Genomic DNA, 24324 nt, shown 5'->3' on the forward strand with positions numbered 1-24324 from the left:
ATACCTAGATTGGGTCTCAATTTCTACTTTATCCTTCTTCTATTTGGTAACTGTTGTTATTATTTTGGTGTTTAGTCACTAAGTCCTAAAGGAAATAAATCCTGAATATTTACTGGAAGGACTGATGCTGAAGCTGAAGCTCTAATACTTTGGCCACCTGATTCGAAGAATCAACTCACTGGAAAAGACCCTGATGCTGGGAAAGATTGAAGGCAGGAGGAGAAAGGGACGACAGAGGATGAGATGATTGAATGGCATCACTGACTCAATGGACAGGAGTTTGAGCAAGCTTTGGGAGATTCAGGACAAGGAAGCCTGGTGGGCTGCAGTCCATGGGGTCACAAAGAGTCAGACACAACTGAGTGACTGAACAACACTAAGTTGCATCCAACTCTTTGCAACCCCATGGACTGCAGCCCATCAGGCTCCCCTGTTCATGGAATTTCCCTGGCAAGAACACCGGAGTGTGTTGCCATTTCCTTCTCCAGGGGATTTTCCTGACCCAGGGGTTGAACAGGCGTCTTCTGCATTTGCAGGTGGATTCTTTACAGCTCAGCCAGCAGGGAAGCCCATATTTGGTAACTCGAAAGCTACAAACTACATTTCCCAAACTCCCTCACATCTAAGACTCTTGTTACAAACTAGGCTCCACAAATCAGGGGCATTCATGGGAAACTGGGAAGACAGAGGCAAACAAAGGCTGTCTTCTTATTGCTCTGATGCTGGAAAGCATGTTCAGGGAGTGTTTGCAGTGGCTGGACTCAAACTTTCAGCGTGGTGTCATCAGGTTCACAGCTGTGAGATGGCAGTTACGTCAGTAGTTGCGGTTGAGGGGGCACCAGGAGCAGCTACCTGACCTCGGTTTCACAGTTAGCTGTTGTTCAGTTGCTCAATCGTATCTGACCCTGTGACCCCATAGACTGTAGCCGCCAGGTTCCTCTATCCTCTACCATCTCCTAGCATCTACTCAAATTCATGTCCATTGAGTTTGTAATGCCATCTAACCACCTCATCCTCTGCTGCCCCCTTCTAGTAATTGCCCTCTGCTCTTCCCCAGTAGCTTATTGGACACCTTTCAAGGGAGGCTCATCTTCCAATGTCATATTTTTTTGCCTTTTCATACTCTTCATGGAGTTTTCCATGCACGAAACTCCATGCATGGCAACTGGAGTGGGTTGCCATTCCCTCCTCTAATGGACCACGCTTTGTCAGAACTCTTCACTATGACCCGTCTAACTTGGGTGGCCCTGTACAGCACGGATCATAGTTTCATTGCGTTATACAAGTTCCTTCACCATGACAATGCTGTGATCCGTGAAGGGGCACAATTGCAGTAGTGTGAAGTCAGTGACCTGTGGCATCCTCTTCCTTCCCTTGATTTCCCCTGTATTAAACCTCTTTCTTCTTGAAACACCATGAGTTGTTTCTGTTTTCTATACTGAACTCTGATGACACAGTCCTTTTTGTTGTATATGGTCTCATTCAATGCTTACTCTGAAATGTCACTATTTCTATTCAGCAAATGGGAAAAGCAATTTTTTCCTAAGTCACAAAGTTGGTAGGTGAAGAAGTTGGGGATTTGAATTCAGAACATCCAACTCTAGAGCCTGTGCTCAGAAGCACTATACTCCTCAGCCTGTCTCAGATTCATGTTCAACTTTAAACTTTTGACTTACCTTTGAACGCAAGTTCAAATCAAGTAAAAAGCTTACTGAAAGCTCAGCTAATTTCTCTTTCTACTCATCACTTCTGTATGCTTACAGACTTTGGACTGACTTAGAAGTAGAAATGCTGGTCTTGCAATATTTTCAGCTTGGTCAGAATAAAGTAAGAAGTCTGCTCTCCTGGGAAGTCAAAGCAAGCTTCAAGTTTTAGTAAAATGACGTTTGAGATCTTAGAGAAATAAATTTTTATCAGTCATTGAAAAAAAAGCACCTGCAATCTTGATCGTTATAATAACCAATGACCTAATCACAAAGAATATAAAGACAGTATGCATATTAGAAAAACCCAGCATTACTGGTTAGGAAACTAATGTTCTGTATGCACTGAGCTATGGAATCTCAACCTTCCCTTGTAGCTCAGTCAGTAAAGAATCTGCCTGCCTCGCAGGAGACCTGGGTTCGAGTCCTGGGTTGGCAAGATTCCCTGAGGAAGGAAATGGCAACCCACTCCAGTCTTCTTGCCTGGAGAATCCCATGGACAGAGGAGCCTGGCAGACTACAGTCTGTGGGGTTGCAAGAGTCAGACATGAGTTAGCGACTAAACTACTGTGGAATCTCAGTGTATATATTCACTTCCTTCTTTAGGCTACACACTTCTCCTTGGAAGAAACAAGGGGGTTAGACTGGAATTTGACTTCCTCAAAATCTAGACTCATGAAATATTAGTGCAGAGAAAGGGTTTACAGTGGGACTCTCGATCTTTGTCACCTTACAGCACATACAGAAAAGGCTCATTCTTGTGTGACACTGAAGTCACAGCAGGAAGCCATTCAGAATCCAGGGAACTGCTCTGAGCCCTCTGAGGATCAATTTCTCAGCTCATTTGTGGGGAAGTCTGAACTTAGAGAACCACCGGTTCATTCTCATCAGTTTCCACATGGAGGAACTAAAGCAAATTTACAACAACCCAATAAGTTACAGTAAAGTATACGGTATCAATGTATTATCAGTTGTGATACTTGTATATTATTTAATAAGTTTTCCCCAATTTGTTCCCCTTCAGTTGATTTTCTACACAGCAACCAGGAACTTTCTTAAAACGTACAGATTTGATCATGTCAGGGCCCACTTTCCCAGTGGGCAGTTGTTTGGATAAAGACCCATGTTTTTTACCACAATAAGTGTGCAGTGCCCACTTTCCCAGTGCCCAGTTCTTCGAACAAAGACCCATGTTCTTTATCACAATAAGAGAGCCCACTGGGCCCTGCAAGTTCCAACCTCTGTTTCTCCAGGGTCCTCTCATGCTACTCTCCCCACTGTACTTTATATTCCTTTTTTCCTCTCCTAAAACAGCCCAAGCACTTTCCTGCATCAGAGATTTAGAGTCTGGGGTCTCTCTTACTTTCTTCCCCAGCTGACACTTAACTCATTTCCACAGTTCTCAGTTCAAATATCGTTTCCTCAAGAAAACCTTCCCTAATCCCTTTCTATATCAGGTTCTCCTACTATTTCTCATCTTTTCTTTCACTGCACAACACTGATAACATTATGAACTTGCTCATTTCTTTTGTGATTATCTGATTAACGCTTGCTGTCCTCATTAGACTCTGAGCTCTGAAAAGGGACAGTGTTTCTTTTGGTCACCACCGTCTCCTCAGAGCCAACCACAGCAATGATAGGCCACCTTAACAAAAAATTGTTACCAAGATCTGACACTCTCACTGGAGAAGGATGAAAAATTTTTCATGATGCCAGGACAAATGATTCAAGAATATGTTTCAACTAAATATTTATTTAATGAATAAATTTATGGTTTTGCTCAGGCTATAAGTAGGAGTCTTCCTGGCAACTCTAAGCTTTGAACTGATATGGTTTTGTTCATCAAATTTCTTATGATGTAAATACAGATATGGTGATACTTATTCTAATTAATGAACAGTATGTCCTTGCATATCCTGGTGGCATACACATGAATATTTGCATGCTTTCAGTACAAATATTCTTAATTTTTCAATTATGGAACACATTGATATTAATAAAAGCTTTGGATACTTTTTTCAAGAAAATGAATAATTCACAACATTTTTTACAAATAGTGTGAAAATAATTCACAAACAATCTTAGGCAGTCAGTCCATGGACTATCCCTATGAATAATTTTCAAGCACCTAAATACGGCATAAAATAATTATTTGATTTGATCCTTAGATACCTTTCCAAGCTCACCTGCCATTTTCTAATATTATTTAAAATTCTAATATATTACAGTCAGTATGGTTTCCTAGCACACACATCATTTCCCTTCCTAGGATGCCATCCTCATTTTTTCTTTTTAATATATCCTTCAATACTTGGATCAAAGCTTTTATTTTCCAGGGGCCTCACCTGACTCATCTGCTGGGAAACAGGCTTCTCATAGGGGGTTTCATGACACCTGGTAAAAATCAGCATCCTAGCATTTACTTCTTGATGTTAAAATTATAGTCTTTCCTGGAGGAAATTAAATTTTTTGAGTGTAGGGACCATGTCTGAAGCCGCTCAACCCTCTGCACCCCAGTGTTTGGAACAGTGAACAATACAAATATGTCTTCAATACTTGTATGTTAATTTGAACTGTTGAAGAACCAAAATTAACAATGGAAGACGAGTCAAGAGTACCCATAAATAATATTCCTCCAGTGAGAGGACAAATTAGAATACTAATAAACTGAACATCTACAGTGTATGTGCTGTGCATAGTCGCTCAGTCATGTCTGACTCTTTGTAACCCCATGGACTAGCTCATTGGGCTCCTTTCTCCATGGGGATTCTCCAGGCCAGAATACTGGAGTGGGTTGCCATACCCTTCTCCTTCTATAATGTATAATCATCAACAAAGGCTGTTAACACAAAAGACACATAACAAAATTATTTGATCACAGAAAAATTAGTCTAAGCTATCAGCATCAGTATGGGTGGCTATCACAGAAATAACCAGGAGAACAATGGATTCTTTATTAAAATAGTTAGAAGGTAATACTCAAAAAATGTATCATCATGATGCCTTCATCAAAAGCTCCAATACCAGGCTCCAGCTATTGCTGTACAATGTTTTACAACTCTCACTGTCCCATGAATAGTAAGCAGCAGATTTCTGCTCTCGGGTGGTAATTGTACAGTAACAAAAAGGTTAATGTGCAACAGTAAAAAGGAGAACTTTGCACAGAGAGTTATGTACACTGATATTCCAAACAAATTATTTTTGCTGTTTTAAACCTGGGTTACTCATTTACCCAGCAGATTAAGAAATTCCACAGTTGATACCGAAGGGGACCAGCAGTTATCACCGGAAGGATGACCATTCATGACACAATAGACCATACGCATAACGTAGAACGTGATAGGGAAGAATCCAATGAGATGGCCAATTCACACATCTTCATTTCACTGACTCCGGAACTCCTCTCTTATACCAGGTTCATTTATTGGCTGTTATTAGTCAGTTATTGCAGCACAGTGAGGGGTGGAGGCAAGGGACAGGTGCATTATCAGAAGATTCCACGGCAGGACAATCTTTTAAGCCTCACATTCCTGCTGCTTACTGATTTCCTCTCTCAGCCTCATTCCAACCACCCCCGCCCCCCCACCCCCCAACCCTGCCACACACTCCACTTAAACTGCAAGAATGAGAGATATACCACCAATGCAATAGATTATGTTTTGTGTACAAAATGCCAGGAACATTTTGTAATGCAAAAAAAAAAAAAAAGACTGAAAACCACCAAACAAGAGGGTGCTTACAACAAAGATGGAAGCCGTCATGTTTGCTGAATTAAAAAAATAAAAGATTGAATTATGTAGGAAGAAACATTTAAAGCCCTTAGAAACAAAACTGGCATCCAGCACAGTTATGGACGCACAGTGCAAAATATAAGCGATATGAACTAAAGTAGGGTAAAATGGGAGAGTATGGTTGAGACAGGGAGAAGAGGGAAGAAGAAAGCAGAGAAAGAGAGACAGTATTTAGTATTACTGAGAGAAAAAAAAATGCTGCACATTTGTCTCAAATAATAAACAAATTGGTGGTTTTTCAAAGAATTGGCCATATTTTCTAAGGCAGACTTCCTAATGTATATCTATGTTATGAGACAGAAATTTGGATGATGCAAAGCTAGGAGGGCACCTACACAGGCATTGTGTAGAAATGAAGCGAAAACAAACATGCGCATCGATAATCACCTGTGAATTCACCAAGACTTCCGCCAAAGCCCTGCTGACAATGTAAGTAGCCTACTGGTTGTGCTATTTATTTGAGGGATAAGTAATTTTATACTTTTCATCTAAAACTGAGGGGGACAACTTCATGCATAAAAAATATAAAGATAAAACATAAGTAAATGTCCAATCATCCTAACTATTGATGGAGGTCAAATATTTTCTTCCCAGCTTAATTTTCTGCTCTTACCCACTATCCTATTGAGATCTCTATAGAAGTAATACTTGCTGCATTTAAGATTATAATACAGTGGCGGCGAAGGCAGAAAGTGTTCATTCTGCACCCAGACTGCCTGGATTCAACTTCCATTCTGCTGTGTTCTAGCTGTGTGACTTTGGAAAAGTTGCTTAACCCTTCTGTGCTTCAGTTACTCATCTGCAAATGAGGTAATAATAGTAACTTCATTGAGACAGACGTAAGTTAAAGCATGTAACACACTTAGAACAACGCTTGGCACATAGTGCTGCTATGGCTAAGTCACTTCAGCCGTATGCGACTCTGTGCGACCCCATCCCTGGGATTCTCCAGGCTAGAACACTGGAGTGGGTTGCCATTTCCTTCTCCAATGCATAAAGTGAAAGTGAAATCGATTTGCGGATATTAAAGAATCGATTTCACTTTCACTTTATGCATTGGAGAAGGAAATGGCAACCCACTCCAGTGTTCTAGCCTGGAGAATCCCAGGGATGGGGTCGCACAGAGTCGCATACGGCTGAAGTGACTTAGCCATAGCAGCACTATGTGCCAAGCGTTGTTCTAAGTGTGTTACATGCTTTAACTTACGTCTGTCTCAATGAAGTTACTATTATTACCTCATTTGCAGATGAGTAACTGAAGACCCTGAGGAGTCGGGTGGGGAGGGAGGTGGGAGGGGGGATCGGGATGGGGAATACATGTAACTATATGGCTGATTCATGTCAATGTATGACAAAACCCACTGAAATGTTGTAAAGTGATTGGCCTCCAACTAATAAAATAATATTAAAAAAAAAAAAAAAAAAAAAAAAAAGAAAGTGAAATCGCTCAGTCACGTCTGACTCTTCGCGACCCCATGGACTGTAGCCTACCAGGCTCCTCCGTCCATGGGATTTTCCAGGCAAGAGTACTGGAGTGGGGTGCCAAGTACTCCCTAAAGCTAGTTAATACTGCCGCCAGACAAATACATAAAAATACAAAAGTAATCAGCAAATGACACAAAGGAGTTGATCCAAATAAATTTCATAACACAGCTATCTTTTAAAATGAGTCACAAACATGACTGTACTGAGTTCTTAACTATAATACATGAGATAAAGATGTGTCCAAGATAAGATTTATTTTTTTAAAGTAACTATAGTGGTTTGGATTTCATCTAAACATGCATTAAGAAAAGACTGTGTGACTTTGTTGTGGACAAGATACTTTCAAGATACTGTCTACTTGCTACCTTTGTGCGTAAAGGAATGTTCAGGTTAAAGAAGAGAAAATAACTCCCATTATCATTCATTAACAGAAAATTGCAGAATTATCACAGGAAAATACTTACACAAAATTAGTATCTATGTGATAGGGAAGGTATTTGACACTTGAAGATTAAAGTCCTTTCAAGTTTTTTTAGAAGCTTTCTGTCACCTGCAAAATCTCAATGTATTTGTTCTGGAAAACATTTAGGCCTAAAATTTTCCTTCGGTTAGATTATTTCTATTTCCTCTCTTGTTAAAATAAAAATGTCCATAACTATATAATGCGTAAAGAACAGTAGTGGGTTTAGCAACTTTTACTCTGACGCTAAAGTGGGAGTAGTAGTAATATTTTATGAATGAAAAAGAAGATCAATTTGATTAGGTCAACAAAGTTTTAGGCTCCTTTCTAGGCCCTCTCTAAGGACCTTCAATTAGTCAACTGAGAGTTACTTATTAACTCAGACCATGCTTAGTCACTGGCTAAAAAAATGAAGGATTGTGTAGACCAAAGACAAGAGGTCAGGGTCAAACTGCAGAGAGCAAAGGACAATGAATGGATGGTTACACCTTCCTCCTCATTCTTTCAGAGTCAGGAAAATGAGGCAAGCAGGTAGCCTTTGGAGGTGCTAATAGGAATGCAATATCAGGTGTGCTAGTGAAGAGACACACGCATCCCCAGTTAAAAAAGGGTGCTTTGTCTGCCTCCCTTGAGATCAGGATCAGAGCCATGAACCGCCATGAGTGCTGGGTTTGGTATCTTTTTTCTTTACAGGATGACTATACACATAGCAGACACCATCCCAATGCAGTTCTGATGCTACTCTGGAAAGTTTTTTTTTTTTTAACTTTAGCATTACTGAAATAAGAGAACCAGTGAGCATATCTATTTATTAGTTTTAAATAATATTTAACTCAGAAAGGCTAAATATTAGTTTAGTTCCACATTTCTATCACTAGAGGATTATGCTTGGTGATAATATAACCTCATCAAATCTAGAGTATATAACTCTGGGATGAGTCAGTCTTTTAACTCTTAGTTTGTGACTTTGGGTCCCTTCATAATTCTTAACCCCCTTCATTTGATCATAAACTAGTTATTTTAATCCCACAAGTATTTTTTGTACTTTATAAGAAAATGGCTTAGAATAACAAATTTAAGAGCAAGAGAACAATTCATTCCACTTGGATACTTATTACCGAAAAAGAGAAATGTCATTTCGTGAACAGGTTGGGTTGCACTTAGTGGACAAATGGTTGCCGGTCTCTCTCTGGATTACAAGTGCCCTTGCCAACCTCGTGACTTCTCCATTCTGGTAAGTGACCAAGAATTGACCATCCCCACCATGTCAACATAAGTGAAGATCATCGTGGTGAAGGGCTACAAACCAGAGACAAGCACCACTCAGTGGGAATGGAAGGAACTTTTTGTTTTACTTATTTTTAATAAAGAATTGGCAGGCTAAACTTTTGCTTGTCTAGATAAAATGTGTATTTTTACTCCCTCACTATTAGCTCATCTAGCTTTGGCCTCTCAAACCTCAGCTGAAAAAGGAATCATCCATGAGTTTCATCATACTGCTAGGTGATAGACAACAGAGTTTATACAATTAGACAAGAGGCTGGAAAAAAAACCAAGAGGACCAGGTTTAGTTGCTATGGCACTAAGGCTAGCTAGCACTTAGGCACTGACTTGGATTGCCTGCAAAAGAATATAATCTGATACTCAGTCATAAAGGGCTACACTGAAAAAGAAAGGCTTCTTTTATTACTACTTAAAAACACATTTGAAACCAGGTCTGTATATACTTTGTATTTGGCGAAAATAGAATGAAGTGATTTCTGATAGTGAAACTATACTTAGGGCTTTAATTAACTGGGGATATTGTTTGTGAAAGAGCCTAACAGGCCTGACACTTAATAGGCACATAAAACATACAGCTTTCCCATTGACTTTGATATATTTATTTTCCAATAATCAAATGTAATGGTAAGGATTATGATAATAATGATACATATAATAACAACAATTGTTGCTATCTTTATTGACTATTTCCTATTCCTATTGATTTACATATAATGTAATTATGTAATTTACATTAACTAATTTATTTCTTATAACTATCCTTGGAGATGTGTCATTATGTTCATCTTAAAGGTGAGGGGACTGACACACAAGATTTTAAGCAACTTGATTAAACAATTAGTAAGTGGCAGAGCGGAATTTAAAGAATAGATCATTAGAAAAGACCCTGATGCTGGGAAAGATTGAAGGCAGGAAGAGAAGGGGACAGCAGAGGATGAGATGGTTGGATGGCATCACCAACTCAGTGGACATGAGTTTGAGCAATCTTCAGGAGTTGGTGATAGACAGGGAAGCCTAGCATGCTGCAGTCCATGGGGTTGCAAAGAGTTGGACACAACTGAGCGATTGAACTGAACTGGGGTGTGTGTGTGTGTGTGTGTGTGTGTGTGTGTGTAAGAATTACTATGCTGTACATCTGAAACTAACACAACATTGTAAATCAACTATACTTAAGTTAAACAAACAAACAAATATTTTAGACTGCGAAGCCCTTGAGACTTCCTACTAGATGCTTAGAGTATGCATTTCCATTACTCCTATTATCTATTCATGTAAACTCTGCTGACTGGTTAAAGCTTTGACCTACTTTGCCAGGTCATTGCCCTATTCAAAAACCTTTGATTGCTTCCAGCTTTCTAGACGCTAAGCAGCCACTCTGTGTCATACATACCAGCAAGCTACCATCCCCTATATATGGAAATGATAGTTACTTTTACGTCCACATCTATATCATCATACTTGAACCTAAGCATTGTGAGTGAAGTGAGACAGAGAAAGAAGAACATTGCATGATATCACTTTTATGTGAAATCTTTAAAATAAAAAAAAAGGGTACAGATGAACTTATCCACAAAACAGAAATAGATATACAGATATAGAAAACAAATTTATGGTCACCAAGGGGTAAGGGTGGGGAGGGATAAATTGGGAGGTTGGGATTAACATATACACACTACTGTATAAATTAGATAACTAATAAGAACCTACTGTATAGCAGAGAGCTCTACTCAGTACCTGGTAATGGCCTATATGGGAAAAGAATCTAAAGAAGAATGGATATGTGTATAACTGATACACTTTGCTATACACCTGAATCTACCACAACACTGTAAATCAATTATACTCCAATAAAAATTTAAAAATAAAAAAAGACTATACCTTTCCATCAAATTAGAAAGGTTTCTTGTTCTTTGTTTTTGTATCTACAGAAAATGCAACCACATTTTGCCCGTACCTGTAGCAGATTGCTTCCACCACTGTGCCCTTGGCATGTCATAACAATAAAGTGAGTTCTGAGTAAAGCTGTGCTGTGCGTAATAAGTCACTTCAACCATGTTCGACTCTTTGTGACCCCATGGATTGTAGCCTGCGAGGCTCCTCTGTCTATTGGATTCTCCAGGCAAGAATACTGGAGCAGGTTGCTATGCACTCCTCCAGGGAATCTTCCCGACCCAGGGATCAAATACACATCTCTTACATCCCCTGCATTGGCAGGTTTGTTCTTTACCACTAGCACCATCTAGGAAGCCCTTTGAGTAAAGCTAAATTTATCCAATTGAAGAGACAGGCCATTATTCTGTGACTAAATGATGTTGGCAATTAAACGTCCTTTCAAAGCAAAATGATGGGAAACAATTTTTTAAAAATATTTTCATTTGGCGAATATTTTAAAGTTGATTGTTAGACCTACCCCCAATGTGGGCTTTGTTACTGTTCATTGCTTGGTTTATTTTTGCAAATGACCCTAAGTCTATGAAATCCCATGTCGGAGAACAATTAACCAAGACAACAACTTGACTTAGCAGAGTAAGAGCATGCAGTGACATTTGGCCTAGGGCAGTGGTTCTCGAAGTATGGGCATGAGATGGCATGATGGCATCAGGGTTAACTGGGAACTCTTTAGAAGTGCAAATCTACTGAATCAGAAGCCCTGGAGAGGAGACCAGTCATCTCTGTGTTTAAAAAGACCTCCAGTGGATTCTGCTGCTGATAAAGGTTGAAGACTTTATCAAAGTTGACTGAACTTTCCGACTAGGTAGGGAAGATGCAAAAGTGCTGAGACAAAACATCTGGAGGTTTTTAAACGCCCTTCTAAGGTCATTTTTTACTCCAATAACTCTTCATCTAATTTATTTTGTATGGATTTGCCATGGTTATTGACTAATCAATCTTTCCAAAAGGAATTAATTGAGATTTATTTCCTAGAGTCTACAGTGAATGTTTTTATAAGTGCCTACTCAAAATGGGATTGTGTGCGTGTGTGTGTGGGTTAGTTGCTCAGTCGTGTCCGACTCTTGAAATCCCATGGAGTATGGCCCGCCAGGCTCCTCTGTCCATAGGATTTCCCAGGCAAGAATACTGGAGTGGGTAGCCATTCCCTTTCCCAGGGGATGTTCATGACCCAAAGACTGAACTGAGTCTTCTGCCCTGCAGACAGATTCTTTAGCATCTGGGCCACCAGGGAAGCCCCAAGATAGGAAAAATAATACTAAATGTAGACCATAAGTGATTAGGCTTGTTACTTCTCAGGGTGAGAGACAGTCGATCTAACAAAGTTGGAGCTGGAGCTGTAATTGAGTAACTGAAGGACCTAGGGACCTGTGAACTCCCTTTGTGTAATGTCATTTCAGTCATTAGAATGACTGCATAGTTATTATAGTATTAATGCCTACAGAAATTTCCATGATCTAAGCAGGTATTATGACTGTTTACGATAAATTATGCCAGCATCCCACTACTGTCTTGAATAGAAAATTAAAGTCCCAAAAAGCTAAATGAGGGAAATATTAGAGATCGCTGATCCCTGAGAGAGTGTGAAACTGAGGTGAAAGTAATCAAAGTCACCGAGCAAGGAACATGAGCTCCACATGGAGCAGGATACAGAGGGAGCCTGAACTTGTTCCTTACAGATTCTTTTATCAGAGAAAATAACCAATGCTGATGAAATAATAACTAGACCATAAACAATTACAATTGGATAGCCTAATGCTTCTTATGGTTTCAGGATTTTTTAAGGTTAACATAGAAACTTTTTATTTTAGTTTTTTCCATTTATTTTTATTAGTTGAAGGCTAATTACTTTACAATATTGTAGTGGTTTTTGCCATACATTGACATGAATCAGCCATGGATCCATATGTGTTCCCCATCCTGAACTCCCCTCCCACCTCCCTCCCCATCCCATCCCTCTGGGTCATCCCAGTGCACCAGCCCTAAGCACTTGTCTCATGCATCCAACCTGGGCTGGCGATCTGTTTCACACTTGATAATATACATGTTTCGATGCTGTTCTCTCAGATCATCCCACCCTCGCCTTCTCCCATAGAGTCCAAAATTCTGTTCTATACACCTGTGTCTCTTTTTCTGCTTTGCATCTAGGGTTACTGTTACCATCTTTCTAAATTCCATATATGTGTTAGTATACTGTATTGGTGTTTATCTTTCTGGCTTAGTTCACTCTGTATAATGGGCTCCAGTTTTATCCATCTCATTAGAACTGATTCAAATGTGTTCTTTTTAATGGCTGAGTAATATTCCATTGTGTATATGTACCATAGCTTTCTTATCCATTCATCTGCTGATGGGCATCTAGGTTGCTTCCATGTCCTGGCTATTATAAACAGTGCTGCGATGAACATTGGGGTACACGTGTCTCTTTCAGATCTGGTTTCCTCAGTGTATATGCCCAGGAGTGGAATTGCTGGGTTTTTTAAATATTATGTCTGAGAAGGAAGAAAACTCGATGCAAATCATCAGCTCTTCACACACAGGTTTGACCTATATACACAGTCAGCAATAAAGGATGCTGGTAGCAGTAGACTTTTCTGACAATTGGTAAGTGGAGGGAGTAGTGGGATGTGGCCTTGACAGTGGGGCTCACCCTCAACAGGCTGTGCCTTTTCAGCCATGTGAAGACAGAAAGAGGGATGAAGGTGCACTGACCCCATTCATGATATATTCCCCCAATTCCTGACTGTGTTGACTTAATAGACGTTGACTAAAAGCATGCAGGATGCTATGCTAGGCAGGATCTAGAGACAAAAGCCTATGAGAGATCAGGGCCCTCAAGGCACTTATACAACCACAGGATAGAAGGACACGATGTGACTTGGTTCCCAGCATGCCTTGAGCCACATGCCCAGGTTAATCTGTGAGTGCAGACGTGAAGGTCTGAGGAGAACTGTTTTCAGCTGTGAGCGATCTGGGGCCTCTGTCCTTGTTAGCCTCAGCATGAATCATTGTTTACACATACACACACATGTACCCCAGGCTTCTAGTTACTCCCTAGGACAGCATTATGTCAGCCTCGACACTGAGCCTTCCCCCCAAAATCCAGGTCCTCAATCAGGTCACGGCTGCCTCCCTTCCTGAGAAGCCAAAGATTCCCTCAGAGACTGGGGTTTCCATGGAAGTATAACAACCCTTGGCTGCAGCTGCATCCATTGACAAAGGCTATGTTGTTATTGTTTAGTCACTAAGGCGTGTCTGACTCTGTGATCCCATGGACTGTAACCCACCAGGATCCTTTGTCCATGAGATTTCCCAGGCAAGAATACTGGAGTGGGTTGCCATCACCTTCTCCAGGGGATCTTCCTGACCCAGGGATCGAACCTGCATGTCCTGCTTTGGCAGGCAGATTCCTTGCCACTGAGTCACCTGGGAAGTAGATAAGGCTATGAAAGCGAAATCAGTCATGTCTGACTCTTCGCGACCCCGTGGACTGTAGCCCACCAGGCTCCTCAATCCATGGAATTTTCCAGGCAAGAATACTGGAGTGGGTTGCCATTTCCTTCTCCAGGGGATATTCCCGACCCAGGGATTGAACCCGGGTCTCCCACATTGCAGGTAGACGCTTTACCATCTGAGCCACCAGGGAAGCCACCAGATAAGGCTATGCTACAGATCACCTCAAATTTCAGAGGTTGTTCCTATTTCTGATTCTCACTGAGTTTTCAAAGCAAAATAACCCCTTTACTGACCTACCCACAGGGTCTAGGTTTCTCTCAAAAGCAGGATCATGACCAAATTTTCCCAAAAAGTTTGAAGGGCAGTGGTTTCCAAATGTTCATTTAATTATTAGCTACATCAAAATCATCTACAACATAAAAATGCATTTATAGGAAATGGATCCAAGATCCACTTACCCAAAACCTTCTAAGATGGAGCTCCTAGTGCATGTGGTTTTAAAAACTCCACAGGTGATTGTGATGTGCCATGAACTGGGAACCATTGCACTAGGGCAGTGGTTCTCAGCCTTTGGGGGAATCACCAGGAGGGCCTATTAAAGTATAGATTCCTCCTGGGCTTGAGTTCCAGAATTTCTGAGCCAGCAGGTCTACACTAGGGCTGGAGAATTTAAGTCCCACTAAATTCTCAAGTGATGGAGATGCTGCTGGTCAGAGGTGAAGCTTGAAAACTACCGTACTAGGGGAGGGCAGGGGCCAAGTCTATTGGAGACCTGGTCCCTGGCTGAATACCCCTATTACCCTGTTGATCTCCTATGGCAGACTCTGCTCTTCATCCCCTCCCTTTATGCATTCTAGCCTAAACTTGATTTTGCTGGAGGTAGTAATGCTCTCAACTAACAGAGCTACATTGATCAGCTTCCCTTGAAGAAGGGGGTGACTGTGGGACTAAATTCCAGCAAACAAGTCTTAAGCAGGAGTTGTTGGGTGGGGTTTCTGGAAAAGCATATTAAAGCTGGTGGGGAAGAGGGTGATGGCTGAGCTGGCATTTTCCACCTTTTGCCCCTTGCTCTTCCTCTTTTTCAAGCCTGGAACACAGAAGTGATGATTGTAGTTCCCACAACATCCTGGGATATATTCTACAGAGAGTCAAGAAAGTTCCCCGACAATTTAACACAGTAACATTTCTGCAGCAGTGTGAACAGTCACATTAAGTGGGTTATATGAAAATTACATCTGCGGGTTCCACACACATGGGGTATGAAGGGTGGACTACATTTTGTATAAGGGGCTTGATCATCCACAGATTTTGGCATCCACAGGAGTCCTGGAAACAACCCAAACAGATATTGAGGGAAAGGGAAAAGGGAAAGTTGCTCAGTTGTGTCCAACTCTTTGCGACCCCATGGACTATACAGTCAATAGAATTCTCCAGGGCAGAATACTGGAGTGGGTAGCCGTTCCTTTCTCCATGGGATCTTCCCAACCCAGGAATCGAACCTAGGTAGGATGTCATATATAAGATCAGGTTAGGCTCTGCCATCAACTTACAAAAATAACTTTGGTCTCAGAAATGTTGGTTTCACAAAGATGGTAGTTTCTGTACTAGCATCTTTGCTTGGAGCTAATCTTGCATTCTCTCAGGCTATCTGTCATATCCACCACAGTCTCTGTGGTTGTCACTTCTACACTCTGCACCCCACCCCCCAAGAAAAACGTCTTTTGAAGTTCTTGCGGCTATTCCCACTGTCATGGCCATTCAGGCTACCAGAATCTGTTCCTGAATTATCTTAATAGCCTTCTCCCTAGGGGGTCTGCCTCCCTCCAGATTGATTTCCCCAACTCCGCTTTGATTTGCTCTCCGGTGCTGTAGGCAGAGTGACCATATGACACAGAAATGATTATGCTAATCCCCTGCATAAAACATATATTTGGATTTCTGTTGCCCTCTGGATAAAGTTCAGATGTCTTACTAGGACATTACAAGCCTCTTGTTGATTTTTCAACCTTTATCTCTTGTCATTTTCCATGTCAAGGTCAAAGCCCCTGCCTTACTAACCTATTTTTAGATCTCTAAGACAAAGCTTTTCGCTCTTGTCTTTGTACAAGTTGTTCCCTCTTGGACAATGTACTAGTAAAAATCATAATTCTTCCTTCAAGATAGAAACTAAAGCTAAAGATAAATTATGACTGTTAATGTGTGCAGAGGCCTACACTAACCAAAGCCAAAAAATCCAGGCCTGTCCAATCATCTTATTCACCACCTACATATGTTTATTTCTGGTTAATGCTTGATTCTTTTTCTTCTAGAATGTACTAGAAGAAGCAATGAAGAAATAATTACATAACCAAATTCAGACTTGTGTTGATCGACTATTCATACATACAATGAAATACTTAATGTATTTCTTAAATTTTCATTTTATAGCTACAGAAGTGATATAACCAAGTGATAGAACATTTGGAAAAGAAACACAGAGAAAAGATCCACATTTTCTTCATTCTAAAAAACAATTACTATGATTATTGTCTCCTAGAAGGAAAGCTCCCTGAGGGCAAGAGCTACACTTACCCTATTTACTGCTGTGTCCCCAGTGCTGTGTTTTAGTTCTGTTAAAAATGTAAATATCTGGATGAGTGACTGATACATCATTTGGTGTATATAATTCAAGATTCAAACATATTTGAATTTTCTACCATACACCTATCAGGCAAATTTGATAATTTCAATTACAGTACACTTTACAATAAAGTGTTGAAGATAATCAGAGAAAGACAGACCTGGGAACAGACTACAGAAGTAAATGAAAAGCAGAGGAATATACTTTTTCAATAAGGCTTTGGGAGAGATGAAGAAAGCAAGGAGAAAATAAAACTGACCCTCAGAAGTATTTGCATCATCAATGACATGGGTAGGAGGAGGACTAACACTGAAGGCAGGGGAGATGCAAAGCAAAAAGGTATCATGCATTTTCATGGACAGAGAGGCAACAGATGACACTGCATACAGAATACATGCCATACCATCAAATAAAAATGTCAGTATCTGGTCAGGACTGTAGGTGGAAGCCATCTAGAGAGGATTCTTATGAGCAAAGGAATGAATGGATCAATTAAATAACAACCTGTCCTTATTATCTTCAAAGGTGTCAAGGTCATAAAAGTCAAGGAAAATCTGAGGAACTGTTCTAGACTGTAAGACACTAAAGAGAGAACTAAATGCAATGCAAGATTCTGACCTGAACACTTTGCTATTAAAGATACATTTATTATTGATTGGAAAACTCAGAGTTTGAAGATTCCATAGAAGTAATGTATCAACATTAATTTCCTAAAGTAGATGCTTGTGATATGTTTATGATACATCATTTTGGAGAAATGGAGAAGAGGAAACATATACCCATTTGAATGCAGAGTTCCAAAGAATAGCAAGGAGACATAAGAAAGCCTTCCTCAGTGATCAATGCAAAGAATAGAGGAAAACAATAGAATGCAAAAGACTAGAGAGCTCTTCAAGAAAATTAGAGATACCAAGGGAAAATTTCATGCAAAGATGGGCTCAATAAAGGATAGAAGTGGTATGGACCTAATAGAAGCAGAAGATATTAAGAAGAGGTGGCAAGAATACACAGAAGAACTATACAAAAAAGATCTTCATGACCCAGATAACCGTGATGGTGTGATCACTCACCTAGAGCCAGACATCCTGGAATGCGAAGTCAAGTGGGCCTTAGGAAGCATCACTATGAACAAAGCTAGCAGAGGTGATGGTATTCCAGTTGAGCTATTTCAAATCCTACAAGATGATGCTGTGAAAGTGCTGCACTCAATATGTCAGCAAATCTGGAAAACTCAACAGTGGCCACAGGACTGGAAAAGGTCAGTTTTCATTCCAATCCCAAAGAAAGTGAAAGTGAAAGTCACTCAATCATGTCCAACTCTTTGTGACCCCATGGACTATAAGGTCCATGGAATTCTCTAGCCCAGAATACTGGAGTGGGTATCCTTTCCCTTCTCCAGGGGATCTTCCCAACCCAGGGATCGAACCCAGGTCTCCCACATTGCAGGCGGATTCTTTATCAGTTGAGCCACAAGGGAAGCCCAAAGAAAGGTAAGGCCAAACAATGTTCAAACTACTGCACAACTGCACTCATCTCACACGCTAGCAAAGTAATGCTCAAAATTCTCCAAGCCAGGCTTCAACAGTATGTGAACCGTGAACCTGCAGATGTTCAAGCTGGATTTAGAAAAGGCAGAGGAACCAGAGATCACATTGCCAACATATGTTGGATCATTGAAAAAGCAAGAGAGTTTCAGAAAAAACACTTACTTTATTGATTACACCAAAGCCTTTGACTGTGGATCACAACAAACTGTGGAAAATTCTTCAAGAGATGGGAATACCAGATCACCTGACCTGCCTACTGAGAAATCTGTATGCAGGTCAAGAAGCAACAGTTAGAAATGGACATGGAAAAACAGACTGGTTCCAAATCAGGAAAGGAGTACGTCAATGCTGTATATTGTCACCCTGCTTATTTAACTTACATGCAGAGTACATCATGTGAAATGCCGGGCAGATAAAGCAGAAGTTGGAATCAAGATTGCTTGGAAACGTATCAGTAACCTCAGATATGCAGATAATGCCACCCTTATGGTAGAAAGCGAAGAACCAAAGAACCTCTTGATGAAAGTGAAAGAAGAGAGTGAAAAAGCTGGCTTAAAACTCAACATTCAGAAAGTTAAGATCATGGCATCTGGTCCCATCACTTCATGGCAAATAGATGGGGAAACAATGGAAACAGTGACAGACTTTATTTTTGGGGGCTCCAAAATCACTACAGATGGTGACTGCAGCCATGAAATTAAAAAATGCTTGATCCTTGGAAGAAAAGCTATGACCAAACTAGACAGCATATTAAAAAATAGAGACATTACTTTGCCAACAAAGGTCCATCTAGTCAAAGTTATGGTTTTTCCAGTAGTCATGTGTGAATGTGAGAGTTGGACTATACAGAAAGCTGAGCACTGAAGAACTGATGCTTTTGAACTGTGGTGTTGGAGAAAACTCTTGAGAGTCCCTTGGACTGCAAGAAGATCCACCCCGTCCATCCTAAAGGAAATCAGGATGATTATTCATTGGAAGGACTGATGCCAAAGCTGAAACTCCAATGTTTGGCCACCTGATGCAAAGAACGAGTTCATTAGAAAAGACCCTGATGCTGGGAAAGACTGAAGGCAGGAGGAGAAGGGGACGACAGAGGATGAGATGGTTGGATGGCATCACCAACTCAATGGACATGAGTTTGAGCAAGCTCCATGAGTTGGTGATGGACAGAGAAGCCTGGCATCCTGCAGTCCATGGGGTCACAAAGAGCTGGATATGACTGAATGAACTGAACTGATATAGTTATGTAGGAAAATATTCCTTTATGTTAAAAATACACACTAAAATATTCAGAAAAATGGGATGTTATGTTGGCAACTTAATCCCAGACATTTATTTTTTTTAAAAACTTTGTATACTAAGCTTGAAATTACTTTTTAAAAAAATTAGAATCTTGAAAGTTGGGTCTTGACATCAGTACTTTAAAAACTGCCCAGTGATCCTAACATACAACCAAGGCTAGAAACCACTGCTGTAGAGTCTTCATTATCAACATTAAAGAAAAAAGGTTAGATATTAGTACATGAACTATAATTTATTTAAGCAAACTCTTCTATCTTTTCTTTCAAAAATGACTTAGCAAAGACTTTCTATAGGCCAGACAAGATAGAATCTCTTCCCTACAAGTACCAAGTCTCATGGGGAATAATCTATAAACAAAATAAGTGCTGAAATAATATAATTGCTATCATTTGTTCAACAAGTAACATGTGCTAGATACTATGCTATATGATAGGTATGACACTGCTATTCCTTTTACAGAATGAGGAATCCTAGGCACAATGAATTGAGTAATTTGCCCTAGACCCTAGGGCCTAGAGCACAGATCTATGTTGACTCTTGACCACACTGATGTATTAGAGGAAAGGAAAGTGCTATGAAAACACACAGATGGACATTTACTGCAGACTACAGGCATCAAGGAAGCTTAATCAGAGGAAGAACATCAGATGCATCTTTAGATATGCACTCTATTTTCAATTTAATTACCCAAAATACTTCTTATTATTTTATTATTATTATTATCATTTGCCACACCACTTGCTGGATCTCAGTTCCCCGACCCGGGATTGAACCCAGGCCCTAGTAGTGAAAGAACCTAGTCCTAACCACTGAGCAACCAGAGAATTCCCTCATATCACTTTTTAAAAAGATTTCTCTTTAAACTTTTTATTTTGTATTGGGCTATATCTGATTAACAATACTGTGACAGTTTCAGGTGAGTGGCAAAGGGACTCTGCCATACATATACATGTATCCATTCTCCCCCAAACTCCTCTCCCATCTGGGCTGCTGCATAACAGTGAGCAGAGTTCCATGTACCACAAATACCTCTTAAATGAACTTCCCATTTATTAGTTGTGCTGCTATCTCTCCCCTTTGGTGTAATTCTAAGTAGAATTCTGGGACAAAGTATATGAAAAAATCTCATGGCTTTCAATACCCATTACCACATAGCTGTCATCAACAATATGAGGGTATCTATTTTACCGTAGTCTTACCAGAAGTGGACACTGATACTTTAAAACTTCTTTGCCACAAGTAGAAAACTACTATTTCTTTATTACAAGTTAAGTTAAACATTTTCCATTAATGCTTTCTGTAAAGCATAAGTTTAATATCTTCATAATTACTACCAATAGTCTCTGTGCCGGAGAAGGCAATGGCACCCTACTCCAGTACTCTTGTCTGGAGAATCCCATGGACTGAGGAGCCTGGTAGGCTACAGTCCATGGGGTTGCAAAGAGTTGGACACGACTGAGCGACTTCACTGTTCCTTTTCACTTTCATGCATTGGAGAAGGAAATGGCAACCCACTCCAGTGTTCTTGCCTGGAGAATCCCAGGGACGGGGGAGCCTGGTGGGCTGCCGTCTATGGGGTTGCACAGAGTCGGACACGACTGAAGCGACTTAGCAGCAGCAGCAGTCTCTGTGCATGGCACCAGCAAAATAACATCTTAGAATGTCTCATACTAAACTGAGGCTGTCATTTTTCCCTATAACCACAAAAGTGGCTGTGTCACAATAGCTGCATTCAATTACATCAGATTTTTACACTCACGCTAAGATCCTTGACCTCTAAGACTTATTGTAAACTCAGTGAGGACAGAAAAAATGTCTTGTTTGATTTTGAAATCCTATTTCAATGTCAGCAAGTTAAAACGCACTCTATAATTCTTTGCTGTAAGAATAACTAAATAATGGATAGTGACAAAATATAAATTGACACCATATTTTCTGAGCTCCACACACGTGACACAAATAAATTTAGCTCAGTAAACATCACATGAGAAAAAGGAGAAGTATGCTGTTTCTTCTTTCCATATAACTAGGGCACCCGTGATTCCAGTGTGCCAATGACAGTTCTTATTTATACCTTTTGTTCTCACATTCTGTTTGCTTAATTCTGGATTAGGCAACATGTTTTATGGTCACTCTACATCAAAAGGATATTCCTTTCATGAATAGTAGATCTAAGTGCAAAGGAAAACTTCTGTCCAGAGAGCTTGTCTTTGGTCACTTTGAATTTCACTTTAAAAACCTATAAGCAGATAATTCTTTGGGCCTCATGGGCTTTTTTTTTTTCCCCTTAAATAATATTTTACCACTTGAAGCTAAGTAACAATCTGCAAATAGTTAATCCTTAACTAACAGAATATCCCGATGGTATCAGCACTCTTTATTCCATTTTGTTGATAAGAGAAGTGACAAATGGAAAGAAAAAGTGACTTATTCCAGGCCACATCAAGTATGAATTATCAGCAAGGTGAAAGGAGGCTGTTGGAGCTCCAGTCTCTGGTTTTTGATTAATTCTCTGAACCACACGGTCATTAATCTGCAATTAGATCTCCTGTGTAGTTTGGTTTGAGATTTTAATCACTTAGTAAATGGCTTTGTAAACTGCAGGCCATAATAACCTATTTCAAATTGTATGAGCAAAATCACAAGCATACCTTGGATAATATTTTTTAATGGGCATAAAACTCATGGTTAATAATATTTCAATTTCACTGAACAACAGTCTGAATTCAAGCCTAATCTATAGTTCCTAAGTTATCAGAAGGCAAAAGGAATATTTATAAAATAGGTGAAGTATAAAGTAAATAGTTAATACTTTGAGTAATTAAAAACAAAATTGTTACATTTTCACTTTTCAGAAGTATGTATATCTACATTTCATTCCATAGTGCAGTTTGGACAAAATTTTAGCAGATTAACATCCCAAATTATAACAGTCTTAATGGAGCTAGCAAAGTCATTCTTTATAGCCACTAAAACAAAAACTCATAGAAATAAATATAATACACTATGTCTAAGACCCATATATAAAAGAGGCATACCACATATGCATTTGATGAACTATTATCATACTTTTGTCACACCCAGATTAATTTATAAACATACTGTAAAGTCAGTCAAGATCCCATTGGCATCTTGGGAGGGTGGGATAAGAAACTGGTATACTCATATAAAGTTCATTCAGAGGAATAAGTTTTAGAGAATAAACAAGAAAATAAATAAACTACAACAATAAAAAATAGTATTTTTCTGGCACAGAGCAATGGAATAAAATGCAAAGTTAAGAAACAGGCACAGGTGCATAAAGTATTCAATAAATGAAAAATAACAATGAAAGAACAGAAGGATTTAAAAAGCAATGTTGTGACAGCTGACTGTATCCATACCTCACATCATTCAGCAAATAAATTCCAGGTGAGATGAATATCTCAGTGTAAGAAAGCAAAAACAAAATGTTTGGGAAGGCTTTTCTATATATGACTTCAAAGATAAAAAGACTGATAGATTTGATATAAAACATAACACTTATTGAAATAAATATCTATTAAGGATAGCAATCAGTTTTCTGCCGTTCATGCTATAATCACTTAAATTCATCATTTGTCTTTTAATTTCATTTAGCACCTTGACACAAAAACTTTTTAAACTATAAGAAGTTAAAAATACCAATCTCTTCTCTAAGGTCTCTTTCCTTTAGCTGTGAAATGATTTTCTTAACCCCAAACCAGAACAATTTTCACTTCATTTTCTTGTAATTTTTTTCATTGTTTCTTACGTTAATTAAACAAACGAGAAGTCAAAATACAGCTTTGTCCTCTATTATTTGTTTGATTTGAGGATGTTAATTAACTTCTCTGACATGATAATGTCAGCCTGTTAGAGTTGTTGTTAATTAAAATACTTTCTATAAAACATTTATCATATTTATTACAGAACCTATTACAAACAGCATCCTACAACTTGGTCTTTTAACACTACAGTCTGAAGTTATCAGATGGCTAAAGAACATTGTAATCCAAGAGTACTAAAAGGTTCTTTATACACTAGAACTGCTGAGATTATTTATGAGCTTGAAATATAAATAGGACATTTACCCTTCTTCATCTTACCTCTAGTAGACCATCCTCTGGCAGATCCGTACAGTGGACAGCATTCTGGATCTTAGTTTTACCAAAGATTGCTCGGAGGGTTCCAGGGCGTAAATGTCGGGCAATTTCCTATTAAAAACACATTCACATAGAGATTACAGTCAGTCATGTAGTGTTAATTAAAAAGAAAAAAACCACCAGCTATATCAAACACCTGAATTATCCATTAACGAGATACATGTATATGTTGCTGGTAATGATTTTTCCTAGAAACAGCACGAATGCATGAAAACTGAGCAAGGAACATTCTCAGTTGACTCACAAAACTTTGACCTGGCCCAGTGTAACATCCACTGTAATCTATGTTGAAGGCAACAATAATTACGTCTCTTCTTATCAGCAAATTATGGGAATCACATAAAATATGAATCCAGTTCATTACTGTGAGAGACTTGTATTTTATAAAGACAATAGAGATCCTAATGACTTAATTTAAAATGAACAAGTCTGACAGCATTGATTTCAAAAGGTGTTTTTTTTAAATATAACAGTTGTATCAGTTTAGTGCTACCTCACACTTAGGGGAAAAAAGTTACAAATTAACTCATAAAATTGTGGGTAAAAGAAATGAGGTTAAACAA

At 39.3% G+C, this 24324-nt stretch overlaps 1 protein-coding gene across 2 annotated transcripts in view; it reads right to left on the reverse strand.

Moving 5' to 3' along the window:
- NME7 (NME/NM23 family member 7) overlaps positions 1-24324 on the reverse strand; it is a 232294-nt gene that overhangs the window by 29228 nt on the left and 178742 nt on the right. For both annotated transcript variants that reach the window (XM_065935656.1, XM_065935658.1), the window contains exon 11: positions 23705-23812. In XM_065935656.1, the coding sequence (XP_065791728.1) occupies positions 23705-23812 (108 nt within the window). The remainder of the gene's footprint in view (positions 1-23704; positions 23813-24324) is intronic.

This window comes from Muntiacus reevesi, chromosome 5 (genome assembly GCF_963930625.1).
Source record: "Muntiacus reevesi chromosome 5, mMunRee1.1, whole genome shotgun sequence".
Taxonomy (NCBI): Eukaryota; Metazoa; Chordata; class Mammalia; order Artiodactyla; family Cervidae; genus Muntiacus; species Muntiacus reevesi.